This window comes from Myxocyprinus asiaticus, chromosome 19 (genome assembly GCF_019703515.2).
Source record: "Myxocyprinus asiaticus isolate MX2 ecotype Aquarium Trade chromosome 19, UBuf_Myxa_2, whole genome shotgun sequence".
In the NCBI taxonomy this organism is placed as follows: Eukaryota; Metazoa; Chordata; class Actinopteri; order Cypriniformes; family Catostomidae; genus Myxocyprinus; species Myxocyprinus asiaticus.
This window is the reverse complement of record NC_059362.1, coordinates 43,972,630-43,986,301: the sequence shown is the minus strand read 5'-3', so window position 1 is coordinate 43,986,301 and position 13,672 is coordinate 43,972,630. Positions and strand designations below refer to the sequence as shown.

At 35.1% G+C, this 13,672-nt stretch overlaps 2 protein-coding genes across 3 annotated transcripts in view; one reads left to right on the top strand and one right to left on the bottom strand.

Moving 5' to 3' along the window:
* Positions 1 to 806: 806 nt before the first annotated feature.
* nkx2.2b (NK2 homeobox 2b) lies at positions 807 to 2,067 on the bottom strand. The gene is made up of 2 exons (XM_051644494.1): positions 1,868 to 2,067; positions 807 to 1,323 (listed from the first exon to the last, which is right to left on the bottom strand). Exons 1-2 carry the CDS (start codon positions 2,065 to 2,067, stop codon positions 807 to 809), a joined length of 717 nt encoding a protein of 238 aa, XP_051500454.1.
* A 6,352-nt stretch (positions 2,068 to 8,419) lies between these two features.
* Positions 8,420 to 13,672, top strand: part of pax1b (paired box 1b) — a 37,248-nt gene continuing 31,995 nt past the window's right edge. Inside the window, exons 1-5 of one of the 2 annotated variants that reach the window (XM_051644445.1) lie at positions 8,420 to 8,634; positions 9,064 to 9,669; positions 10,756 to 10,889; positions 11,229 to 11,430; positions 11,751 to 12,325. In XM_051644445.1, the coding sequence (XP_051500405.1) occupies positions 8,625 to 8,634; positions 9,064 to 9,669; positions 10,756 to 10,889; positions 11,229 to 11,430; positions 11,751 to 11,839 (1,041 nt within the window). In that variant the 5' untranslated portion in view covers positions 8,420 to 8,624 and the 3' untranslated portion in view covers positions 11,840 to 12,325. Of the gene's footprint in view, positions 8,635 to 9,063; positions 9,670 to 10,755; positions 10,890 to 11,228; positions 11,431 to 11,750; positions 12,326 to 13,672 lie in introns of those variants that run through there. The other variant, XM_051644446.1, reaches the window with a different exon arrangement.

The following is a 13,672-nucleotide window of genomic DNA, read 5'->3' as shown; positions in this document are numbered from 1 at the left end:
AGCTGTCTCCCCCACCCACTCCTCCCCAGACTCGAAGCTCACGCGTGTTGCCAGGTTGAGGACACGCAACAGGAAAGAGAAAACTGACAATGCAAGCGACAAGCCTTACACTGTAAGTTGATCAGCTAATGTGTATGTTTGCAATGTTTTTATTGTTTGCTAATTATAAACCAGCTCATGTGGATTTTTTATATCTCTGTCAGTGTTAGCTATGTATTGTTGGCTTCCATGGCTGCAAGCGAGCTGTGTTTGCAAAACTGGCAACCCGGGTGTCAAATTCTTTTGGGAAATGGGCAGTGGGCGGGATCACACAGGCCAAAACACAAACAGAAATTCGGCCCGGAACAGACATTTCAGAGTAGCATATACTGGCTGTAGCATTGTTTTCAGAGAAGCCAGTATTTCAACAAGCATGTTTCCTAAATCTCTGTTAATTTTATGCTTTAGTACAGTAAATAAATGACATATTGCACCTTTAAATCTTTAGTCATGCTCAGCATAATGTTTCAAAATTTTACATAGTATTTTGATACTTCGATGCTATTGTGATGCATAAATAGATCTACAAACAGCACTCTTACGAGATGGTGCCAGTGTGTATGCATTTATCTTAGAACTGACAAGATATAAAAAAAATAAAAAAAATAAAAAAAATAGAAAAATAAAACATTAGCACATTAAAAAGACATTAAAAAGAAAAACAAAATATACATATATCCACACTATAAATAATTATAATGAGACAACTGGGAAAGATAACGCATACTTTCAAAGTTCAGTTACGCAAAAGCTCTCAATGGACCTTTTCACCAAGACCATGGCTGCAAGTGGGATAGATGACTGACAGCTGTCAGGTGTGTCATGTAGCAGATGTTATGACCGATGTGTTGTATTTGGGGGAATTGCTTCATGTGGACAGCAGAAAATGGTGCACCTGCTGGAAAGGTACCGGTGATGTCCTGATGATTGAAAACATGATATGGTCTGCTGTCCCTCACTAGAACGGGAATAGACACACGCCTTGGAGAGACCAGAAATTCCGGGTCCATTCCTTTCTCGGACCGGGCCCTTTTGACTTTATACCGATGGTTCTGGAACCATATCTTCACCTGTGTTGGGGTTAAACGTAACACCCTAGCGAGATGTTCTCTCTCGGGGGCTGATAAGTATCTTTGTTGCCTAAAGCATCTCTCCAATTCAAACGTCTGAGCCTTTGAAAACAAGATCCTCCTTTTGCGCTTTTTCCCTGTGGCCCCAGAGTCCTCTGAACTCTCTCTGTCTCGATCTTCCGGTGTTAAATCGTCTGGAGATGCTGCTGGTGGTGTTGAAAATAATCGAATATTATAATTTATCACAATTAATAAGATGTGAGTTATATCAATTGCCTATAATGATCATAAGCTATTCATTCATAAATTCAGTCTGGATGTTTTATCTCAGCATTAGAGAAATCTGATGTAATATATAAAACACATACTGTATGTTCATTTGGTTTTCACTGATATAAAAAGTTGCAAACTTGTACATAAATGCAACGTATATTTCAAAATACTAAAAAAAATGGCCCTTTTCATATATGTAACATATGTTTTATCCACTATATAAATGATAGGAATTCGAATATGTACATATATGGCCAATTATTTGAACTATATTTTTATTAATATGCTCATATATGGTCATATAACAGATTTATGTGCGATTAGTAGAACTGTGGTCATTTTGTTTACATTTAGTAAACCATTTCAATCCGGGAAAATTACGTTTTCATAATAATAAAACAAGCATATTGCGATAGAAAAATAGCAGCATTTTTACACCATAGGTTTTGGTTAACACACGTCAATAGAAATAGAAATACTTACATGGATATTGATGGCCACATGCAGATCCGGGCCAAAACGCATCTCTGGAGGATGCGCGCTGCTTATTTCCAGGAAGACTGTGGTTAAGTTCTTCATCCGCCTCATCTTCAGTGTCTTCAGTCACCGATCCTTCATCATTCGTGTCCGGGAGGTCCAAAATATCACGAACAGAGAACCCTGACTTTAAAGTCTTTATAGACATTTTCTTAAACTAATATGTTGTGGAAAAGGTATTGTATCTCAACATCTCTCCAAAGTGTTCAGGTGAATAAAAAAAATGAAGATGTCGGGTTGGAAAGCACAAACTGAATCTGATTCAGTCTCAGATCACAGATGCTCCTCGGATGCAATAGTTATTGACCAAACCAATCCATTAGTCTGGTGCATTTAAGGTCGTTGATGAATATTTGACCCGCAGAGAAGCGTCCTAAACCGCAAAAACGGCCTTGACGAGCGAGGGCAGATCTCGAGTCAAGTACCTGAGCACTTTCAACGGGTTTGAAATTGCGAGTTCTGCCTATATCAATGGAGCATCAGAAATGCATGAGTGTGATGAGGTGACACGGCTTAAACAAGCAAAGGGGGTGAGACCATACGCCCCCACAAATTTACATATCAGAAGCGTTCGTGTCACAAATGGAAACCCTTCGTTATAATTATCTTAAAACTTGCACACTTTGTACATTTTGAAATGTGATTGGTTGGAAGCATTATATCGTCGTGGATGATGAACTGTTCATATTGAAATGGGATTGATTGAGTCATTAAAATGGCAAGTGGCCAAATGATGAAAACCTATTGGGTCAATATTTTGCTTAGAGCTTAAGTTAAGTACCAAATGCATCAGAACAAGAGCAAAATCCTGTTACTGACCTCCTTGATGTTATATGATGTGCAGGTCATTGATACTTAGTCTGGTGCTTAAAAGCTTTTTGTTGATTGACATACTACACTGTATAGGCCTACTGTTTAAGCATAATCAAAACCTAAAGCATTTAGGCTATTTTTAGACCGATACATGTTACAATGGAATATTTATATTATAGAAAATGTTACAGGTAGACAGTAGATTTGATATTTATTGGCATTGCTGTATTGCAAGTTTCTCTTGTTTGAAAGATTAGTATTGTTGATTGCGACTATGCTGAAATAGCCCATAATTTACTGTTTAATAAGTGGTTTATTTTATTTATTTTTTTTCTCCTTTTTATTTGTAAATTTTCTGTGTGTGTGTGTGTGTGTGTGTGTGTGTGTGTGTGTGTAAGTTCAGTTTTGCCTCAACTTTGCCAAAAGTGGTAAAAATACCATGAAGGAATCCTAATCTTACTTAGGTCGTACAAATATGTACGAATTTTGGACTGACCAATCATACGTATATGCTTACCTCATCTTGTTGTAAACACAGATATTCCTTTGCGATTTTTCCTAATATGAACCCAAACCCTACTTAAAACTAAACTAAATATGTTTTGTGTACCATGGAAGAAAGGAAATAACAGGGTTTAGAAGGATACAAGGGAAGCGATTGGTTGGTCTAAACGTCGTACGTTTTTGACCCAAGTCTGAGATCCTAACATTTCGCCTTCTCGTACGAATTTGTACGAATTGTCAAAAGACTGTTTTCTGTTACAAATTGTAACTTCAACTTTACTATTTCCAAATGAAATGTGTCTTAGCACATACCCAAGATTTCTATGCAAAAGAATAAAGAATGCAGTAGCCTATAAAGACAGTTATGTCAAATTCTATGTCCTAAAATCTAAACGTATTTCTGATGATAATTTAGACAAGAGAACTGTCTTTTTGTGTATTAGGCGGCTTAAAACGCCTAATTTATTTTCATTTATGTCATTTGAAATGATCTGGGTGTCTCTGTATGTGATGTGAATGTTCAGTGCGTTCTGCGTGCGTCATGGGTGGTCGGGCTGAGCAAACACATCTACAAACCAAGAGCTAAGCTCTGGACAATGCCAGTGAAAGGCTCCCTCTGGAAGTTTTTGTGCTAAATCAGGTTTTGCATTTATTTGGGCCGCAGAAATAATGGTTGATTGACGCCCCCACACAAGACTCTCAAACTGGTAAATTAAAAGTGCGCTTGCTCCTTGTTGTCATGGCATTCAGCTGCCCTCAGTGAACGAATCCTTCATTCATGTTTTAGAGCTTTGGTTGTCCAACCAAATTAGACATTCATACCGATATAATTTAGGGTTTAAAATATATTTTGTGGTAATTATGACCATCTAGATATAATTTTATTTTCTGCGTTCGGCGGTTCATGCATATACTTTTCCATGACTAACGACCTGGCATTTAACTGGCTGGCAAAACCTCTACACATAACACATAGAGAGGGTGAGAGTTTAATGCATATGCATTGGACGCTTAAGGCATGAGGTACAGTATACACTGGCGGCCAAAAGTTTGGAATAATGTACAGATTTTATTCTTATGGAAAGAAATTGGCACTTTTATTCACCAAAGTGGCATTCAACTGATCACAAAATATAGTCAGGACATTCATTCTTTTGGCCGCCAGTGTAGCCTACATATCAATATCTTTATGATTCTCAAGAATGTTTTTAAAAAGTTGCATTGAAATGGATCTGTGAATGCATGGGGCCTTAAAACCACACAGCTGACACCTCAGAAAAGATCTACAGAAAACTGTATTTCTATAAATGTTCTGCAAAATCTACAATGCAATACAAACAATTTTGGGTTTTAAAGAAACTGGGCAAGAAGAGTTCTTTTATCTCCAATGTGCATGAACAGCATCTATACCCAATGCTACACGAACACAGCTAACGATTAAAAACTAGCTAAAATACTGAGTAAGAGTGTCATCTAGTGAGTGAATGTGACAGCAGCAACCAGCCACATTTCTATGCTAACTCCAAAGAGGAGATTGAATACACCTCTTCTATGTGGGTCTAAAGAGATCTTCTCAGTTTTATGATTTTTGTCACATGTCAACAACATTTCTATACATGTTGGTTACACTACATGACTTTGATTTGGTGGACAAAAGTTTTTCTAACATTAATCTTATTTTAAACTAAAACTGTTTCACTGCATTTTTTTTTTTTTTTTTTAAAGAAACAATAATAATAGATTATTCAGCACAACTCATGCCAACATTTCTTTTCTCAAGAATTTCAGCTTTTAATGAGACTTTGAATGTTTTTACTGTCTCCGGACAGTTGCAACACTTGACATTTTTTACTTTAAGCCCCAGAAAGAAAGAAAAAAATAAAAAATAATCAAAATGACTTTGAACTCGGTGATTGAAAACATGTTCATCATAGACTGTGTGTGAAGATTTAAAAACAAATCATTATTTTGTCATATCATTAAATATCAATAATTTGACATTTTTATGAAAATGCAGATTTTGTTCAGACTGTTTGGTGCAACCATGAGAAAACTTCTAGTCTTGACTTAAAAATTCATGATATTTGTACAAAATATTTTTCACCTTGAAACATATGTTTGAAAAATTAATGATGAAGTTGTGTACACTCATGTATTGATGGTGCAAGGAAACTATTTTAATACATTTTACTTGATGGTTGCACCAAATGACATTTTTCAAGTCATTAAATTATTATTATTATTATTATTATTATTATTATTTAATTTTACAAAATGCTATAAATGTTTTTCAAACAATTGTTAAAACATGAACTCAAAGATTACATGTCTACAAACTTGTCACATGTGTTGTAAATTTTTATCACCTCGGACAACCTTATTTGTCAATGACCCATACACGGACTGAGCGGCCCCCTGCCTACACATTACTTTTCCCTTGTCTGTGTCTCCATCTTCTGGGGCCGTTTGGTATGCACAACCCACTGATCCAAGTAGGTATAGCTGCAGGCCGGAGACCCCCAAATGGGGGCGGGATCTCCGAAAGAGGGCGGGGTCACTCCAAAAGGGGGTTGCGCCAACTTCAAAAGGGGGCGTCACTTCCACTCATGGTTCAGGTAAGGGAAAGGCTCCCTGTATCTTTAATGGCGATTTGGAGCTCATGCCCCTTTTTGGAGCTCTGCATATACCAGCAGAAAACATTTTAAAAATGCACTGTAAATGTATTCATTAACGTGATATTTTGCATAGGCTTTTAAGATGAAACATAAAATAATGACGTAAACAATTCACACAAAAAAGAGACTTCGGTCGCACTTTAAGCTTGGGTTCCATACCGTGTAGATAAATTTGCTTTTGGATGTAGGCTAAATGTAACGCACATCCTCATGTAAATTACACGCAAGTGCAAGTGTTCTTGAGATACATAATAACTTAACTCATTATTACTCTTCCTAGTAGACAAATAACGTCACTACCATTTCAGAGTGCCTCTCCCGCAATGGATATGTACATCACAGGTTGAGTTTGATATAATACTTTTTTTTTCAGTATTATCGTTTTAATTATTCTCTAATTTACTGTATGATTTCCTCAAATGTAATTCATTTCAAACGCAAAGTTAGAACCAATGGTATCTCTTTTCACTGTAGTATGGAAATCCTAATGTATATGACTACAAATACAGTATGTAGTCTTGTCAGGGATTTATCAATAACTGCTTTAAGGTGCTGTAAGCGATGGTATGCAGAAAATGTTTCTACTCCCTGAAAGATATTAATGAAATACTCTTATATGAAATAATCTTAACCACGAATGGAAGCGACGCTCACTTTCGGATTTGGCGCAACCCCCTTTTAGAGTAACCCCGCCCCATTTTGGAATAACCCCGCCCTCTCTTGGAGATTCCGCCCTCATTTGGAGGTCTCCGGCCTGAAGCTATACCTGCTTGGATTATTGAGGTTTAGAAATAATAAAATAGCTTACAGCACCTTTAAGTAACGGTATCAATAAGTTTAGGTTCACATTTTCGTGTAAAGTTTGACAGATTCCACATTGAATTATATTAGTTCAGTATTTTATAGAAGACAAACTATATGTATAATAGTCTGCCCTCATAAGGTTGACAGCTGTCCGCAGAAATCAAATTGCCAATGTAAATAATAAATATATAAAAATAAAAAAATAAAATAAAATAAAATGCAACACCACTAATTAAAGAAACACTGCCCAAAAAAGCTTTCAAAGAGCTTCATGACCACTCAGCACACTCAGAAGTTATTCAAGTTAAACCACGCAGTATTCATTACTGTAATTTTTATCCTTGCACGTAATAATGAAGTCCAACATTGTGTTGTAGCCCCTTCAGCAGAAAGCAATGCAATGTTTGTAATTTCGCCATAAGAGGGCGGCGCTGTCATGTTTTTCTTATTCGCCTGCAGTTGCTGTTGAAATAAGTGTCTCTTAAAAGCCAGATCAAAGAAAACTACATTTTACAGAGACAGTGTGCATTAGATTTTATATGACAGTCAGCTGCTTTTTTAATTCAGTCACATCACATTTAATGCATATTCACTTCAAGTTTTAGTTTAAGTATCTTTTAACTTGGAACACAAACAAAGATTTGTAGAAGAATATTGTTCTTTGTATGTATCCAAAGTGAATGGGGTCCAAAACTTTAAAGTCCCGAAAACCACATAAAGTCAGCTAAAGTTATCCATATGACTCCAATGGTTTAATCCATGCCTTCTGAAGTGATCCAGTCAGTTTTTGTGAACAGACCAAAATACTACCCTTTTTTTCACCATAGATCTTGACATCTGCAATCTCCTTGGCGATCATGATTTTAAGCTTGATTACGCTTCCTAGAGCCATCTATCGATCTTGAAATCATGCCAAGAGACTGCAATGGCAAGATGAACTGTACAAAATGTGTTAGAGTTTGTTCTGTACTGACCCAAAGACCGATTGGATCACTGGATTACTTTTATGCTGCCTTTATGTGCTTTTTGGAGCTTCAAAGTTTTGGTTGCCCTTCACTTGCATTGTATGGACCTACAGAGCTGAAATATTCTTCTAAAAATCTTCATTTGAGTTCTGCAGAAGAAAGAAAGTCATTCACATCTGGGATGGCATGAAGGTGAGTAAATGATGAGAGAATTTTTATTTTAGGGTGAACTATCCCTTTAATCCTTGCTTTCACCTCATGTAGATTGTACGCAACATATAAAAACGTCCTCACCTGCTTTGACTGACAGTTAAGATGTGTTCGGTATAGAAATAAACGACGTAGTATAGCCTATTAGTGACATTTGTTTTGAAATTTACTGTCTGAGTTGCTCTTTTGAAAGTAGCCTATGAATAGTCGATAGTCACAGTTGTTTATTCACGATTTTCTGCATTACGTTCAGTACGTTTTCTTGAGGAAAATTAACGATAATCACTACTGTAAAACAGGACTGATTAGGCTAAATGCCCACTTTCATTTCAAATGTACTTTTTGATTATTGCTTTCATTTTTCAAACTTTTGCAAAGTCACTCCTAAAATGTCAAAAGCCAAAAAAAAAAAAAAAAAAAAAAAAGCAGTATATACGTAATGAGGCACAACGTGACAATTGGGGCGGAGTTAAACGAACTGTCTAGTGAGATTGACGTCTGTGACGCGTCAAATTGAGCGCACGCTCCAGTCTGCTGGATGGACGCAGTTTCTCCAGTGGATCAAAGATTATTGCAAAACGTACCCTGTACAAAACTCAGGCAATTTAACCATTAAAAATACGAACAGGACAGTCCTTACCGGCAGATACGGGGAAACCTCTCTCCAATGATGCAAAACTGCAGCAACTTTTAAAGGTTAAATAAGAGGAACCGCTTTATAGGGAAATATTACAATGCAAATGGGTAAGTACCTACAGATCCTTTTAGAAAACAAAATGCGTAAATTGTATGATAACAGTGAGGAATATATAGGTTACAATATTGGATATAGGTCATCAGTTTTGAACAGAATTAAACAGCGTTTCGATATTAATTCGATAAATAGTTCACATATACATATATAGGCCTATATCACATGTGTGTGTGTGTGTGTGTGTGTGTATATATATATATATATATATATATATATATATATATATATATATATATATATATATATATATATACATGAAAACTTTTCATATACATGAATAGTTCCCCATGCATGGAACTATTCATGTATATTTTCTTATTCCTTAAACCATCTGTTTTAATATAGGCCTATAAACAAATGCATGTAAATATGACATGGCTTTTTATTATATTAGCCTATACAGTATTTAATTCTTGCAGATCAGACGTACGGTGAGGTGAACCAGCTCGGTGGAGTGTTTGTCAATGGTCGACCCCTTCCTAATGCGATTCGGATCCGGATTGTCGAACTTGCGCAGCTCGGAATCAGACCGTGTGACATAAGTCGACAGCTCCGGGTCTCTCATGGGTGTGTGAGCAAAATTCTGGCCCGATACAACGAGACCGGCTCCATTTTACCCGGTGCTATAGGCGGGAGTAAACCCCGGGTCACGACACCAAACGTGGTGAAGAGTATACGGGATTATAAACAAGGAGATCCTGGAATATTTGCTTGGGAAATACGCGACCGACTGCTGGCCGATGGAGTGTGTGACAAATACAATGTTCCGTCTGTCAGCTCCATCAGTCGCATTTTAAGAAACAAGATTGGAAACCTGTCACAGCCGAGCCAGTATGAGAGCAGCAAACCCTCTCCTCCACTCTCCTACAATCCTATGTATCCATATTCCTACCCGAACGCCATGTCCCCGACCGGGTCCAAACTGGGCAGTCCCCCTGCTGTGTCTGTCAGTCTGTCCCGGGCCTGGCCCTCCGTCCACACCGTCAGCAACATATTAGGAATACGGGCTTTCATGGACCCCGCAGGTATTTACCCGGTCTCAAGCTCAAGTTTGAACAAAGTTTAGCCTCTGGTACAGGCCTACAGTTTGGTTATCTTTTTATGAGTGGGAAACGATAAACTTATCAGCATATAAAATAAACGATTCCAGTTTTCATCTATTCACACACTCAAAACAATCATTTTACGATTTCAATTCAGTCTAATTGAACTGAGTAATCTTGAACAAAATAACCTAAACATTTGAAGTTTTCTTAATTTAATTTAGTTAAAAAAATGTGTTTATTTTTTGTTTTTGATGGAATTTTGTTATGAAATTGAAATGCTTAAATCTTAAAAATATGTTTTTTTTTTTTTTTTTTTTTTTTTTTTAAATGTATTTATTTATTTATTTTTTGGAGTGCATCCTGAAGATATTGCTGTCTTTTGTATGATAAATTGCTTGTTTTGTTTCTCATTTAGAAGTCCCTTTGGGTAAAAGCGTGTGCTAAATGACTAAATGTAAATGCAAATGCTGGACAGTTTTCCATTGACAGACAGGTCAAGAAGATATAATAGCCTGTTTCTCTAAAAATAGAGAAGACAGGTGAAATGGGGTGCAATGTTCGGTATGATGGCTAATCGAATATTTTCATGGATTACCTTCTTAATTTTGTGTTTCATCTGTATTGAGCTCTTCATATATGACATGTGACTTTTAGTGAAAATAGTGATGAGCAGAAAACGCACATAGGCCTATCAAAATAACATATTCTCACAATGTCGGCTTTTGGGGGTCCTATAGACATTTTGTTTAGGAGAGAACTTTTAGGCCAGCATCCTTCACCGTTCAAACTGAGCCAACGAGAGATTAAAATATTAGTTTGTGTAAATATTAGTGTTTACGTATTTAAATAATCAATTACGATATATTTAGGGTCAGAGTAACATATATTCTATTAGGCTACAACAAAGACGGATCAAGACCAATTCTTTATCTTCTTAAAATTAATTATATTATCAGTATAATTATTATTATAGTAACTATTTCTTTTTTACAAATTAAACAGGTCTAGATTTTAATTATGCATTACAGTGTTTCGCGAAATAATGTGTACAAATCATTTTTACAGCCATTGCTGGAGCCGAGAGTTATCAGCCGAAAATGGAGGACTGGACGGGTGTTAACAGACCCTCATTCGCTTCTGTCCACGGAGTCAACGGGATAGATAAATCACCGATAGAACCCGACATTAAGTACACCCAGGTAAGCTCTTAATTCATTGGTTTATTAATAAATGGTTTATCTATATTATGTAATTTTAACGTATAGGCTACCTATGAAGTACATGTTTATTATGAATGTATCTCATAACAAGCATTTGACAATTCAGTTTCAATGTTGCTTTAAGTTTTGCCATCTTTATAAGCTATTTCAAAATAATTTAAGTTCAGGGTTTGACAGAAGAGTTTTTATTTATCAGTGAGTTAGATATTGGCTATTGGGTTATCTCCTTTTTCACAGATTTTCAGCGTGTTTTAAGTACAAATATGGAATATAATTTGTATTTCAAGCGACATTATCAATTATATCTACCATTTTCAGGCTTCATCAAATTTATCCGGTTGTGTCCCTGCGTGTGCTTACTCAGCCACTAATCAGTACGGTGTTTACGGTGGACATACCGGTAATTATGGGCATCACTGGCAGTCTCAGGGTTCGAGTCTTGCCCATCCGAATACCGGAACCATGATACAGAGCCCGAACCTTCACGGCACCATATCCTTCAAACATCAGTCCCGAGAAGGTAAGACAACTTAAAAGCAAAAGCACGATTCAGCTGCGAAAGTTAAGAAATGGCCAAAAAAAAAAAAAAGTTTAGTGGTTAAATTAGTAGCTAAAAAAAACCACAATGTTAATTTAGAATAAACAATTTAAACGAGCTATATGCAGCGCTGAAACGTTCTACAAAAGACAACTTTCAATTAAGGAACTATTGGTATTTATTTCCAAACTGACCCTACAGCTTGTCAGACTGTATTGTGAAGGAAGAAGCTTTTAAAATTCAGCTGAAGGACTCAATTACGGCTTATTTGCTACATAAACACTCCTCTATTTTGGTTATAGCTGTAGACAGAAAGAGTCCTCTGAGCAAACATCAGCAAGAGGGTCTGAGTGGCGTTCATGGACTATCGCTTCCTACCTCAGAATCATAATAACACAAAGACTACCGGAGAAAAAAAAAAAAAGGTTTGATCTGTTCATCTTTTGTTCATGTGCAGCTTTAAGGACTCACATCAGTAAGTTATTGATAAAGCATGTACCCGAATGTTTCATACCATTTTAGAAATGTGGGATCTGAAGCTGTGGAGATCACAGGGGGATTGTTTTATTTTTTATTTTTTATTTTTTATTTTTTGCAATATTTGCAGTAAATTGTGCCTTGTTTTGTTTTGTTTTTTTGGTGCATATGAATTTACTGTTTGACTGGTATTTTAAATGGACTGCATTTTGTTTGAACTGTTCTCTTGACAATAACCCAGCATTGTTAGACTAATTCGCCACCACGACATGAAAATATTATGTGTGAAAATGAACATGTTTCATTTTCGTCTCCATTACTGAAAGAAAATGCAGTATATACATATCTATTTTTGTAATTCGATTTCTGCTTAATAAAGGCATGTCAAAAGTGAACTATCTTATTGCTTATCATCGATTCTATGGGTCATTTCTCTGTAGTCAGTTTATTACAGAACATGTTTACAGAGAGATTATGCAGGATTTTAGTGGTGATGTTTGTTTACTTGAATATTTGTGCTGACTACCATACATACTAATAAATAGTTTATTAATAACTCAGACAATCACATGAAACTGTTGTTTTGGTAAATATTTTACACTCATGCTTTGATAATGCAAAGATAACTAATTAGGAGGATCATACCACCAATTAATTCATTACATTTCTAGATACTCTAAATTTGTATAAATAATAAAAACAGCAGCAGGTTATAATAGATTGAGTATTGACGGACTTATTCGATACATTCATCTATAAGCTTCGTTTAGGTGGCTTTATATATATATATATATATATATATATATATATATATTAATTGCTAAATACACAAAACTAAATAAATAAATAATAGAACTAATAATAATAATAATAAAACTAATTAATAATAATAGAAAAAAAAAACTGACAGTCCACAAAAAGCATCTTTTATAGGCCTAATTCAAGTGCAGTGTATGGAAATGTTGAATGAACGCGGGAGTTTAAACATTTTATTTGCGTTGTACAGTTTTATCACTATTATTTATGATTTTAAAAATTGGAATTACATGAACTCAAAAAATAAGCCTATTTTTAAGATTTACGCACATAACGCATTTCCATCGAGCTGAACTGTGTAATCAAACAAAATTAAACTAAAATGTAAAATATCTAAGGTTTCATAATTTAATAATTTTTTTTTTTTTTTTTTTTTTTTTTTTTTTTTTTTTTAGAGAGCTCAGTTCAATTTGATGGAAATTAGTTATGAAATTGAAATACGTAAATCTGAAAAATATTTTTGGAGTGTGGGTTAATTTAATTATTTACATTTTTATACCGTCATTAGACGTAGATTAGAACTATTATAGCTGTTATAAACACCAGACGATATTACTGTAGCATGTTATTATTATTATTATTATTATTATTATTATTATTATTAGTGATAGGTTAATGTTCTTTTTATAATTCAAATACATTTTTGTGCATTATATATATATATATATATATATATATATATATATATATATATATATATATATATATATATGTTTTATAATTTTTGACGGGGGAAAAAGGATTTCATAGACATTCTCGTTCAGGTTCTTGCCAACATGTTTTTATAACCATGACATTTTATTTATTAGACTCCAGAAATGTTTCAGCAAGCTTCTTTGTGTCCTATATTTCTCTCAAATTTTGACAATTTGTTACACTGTTTTCCAGATGAGGCAATATGACAGTTTTGCAAATGAATGTTGTAACCATG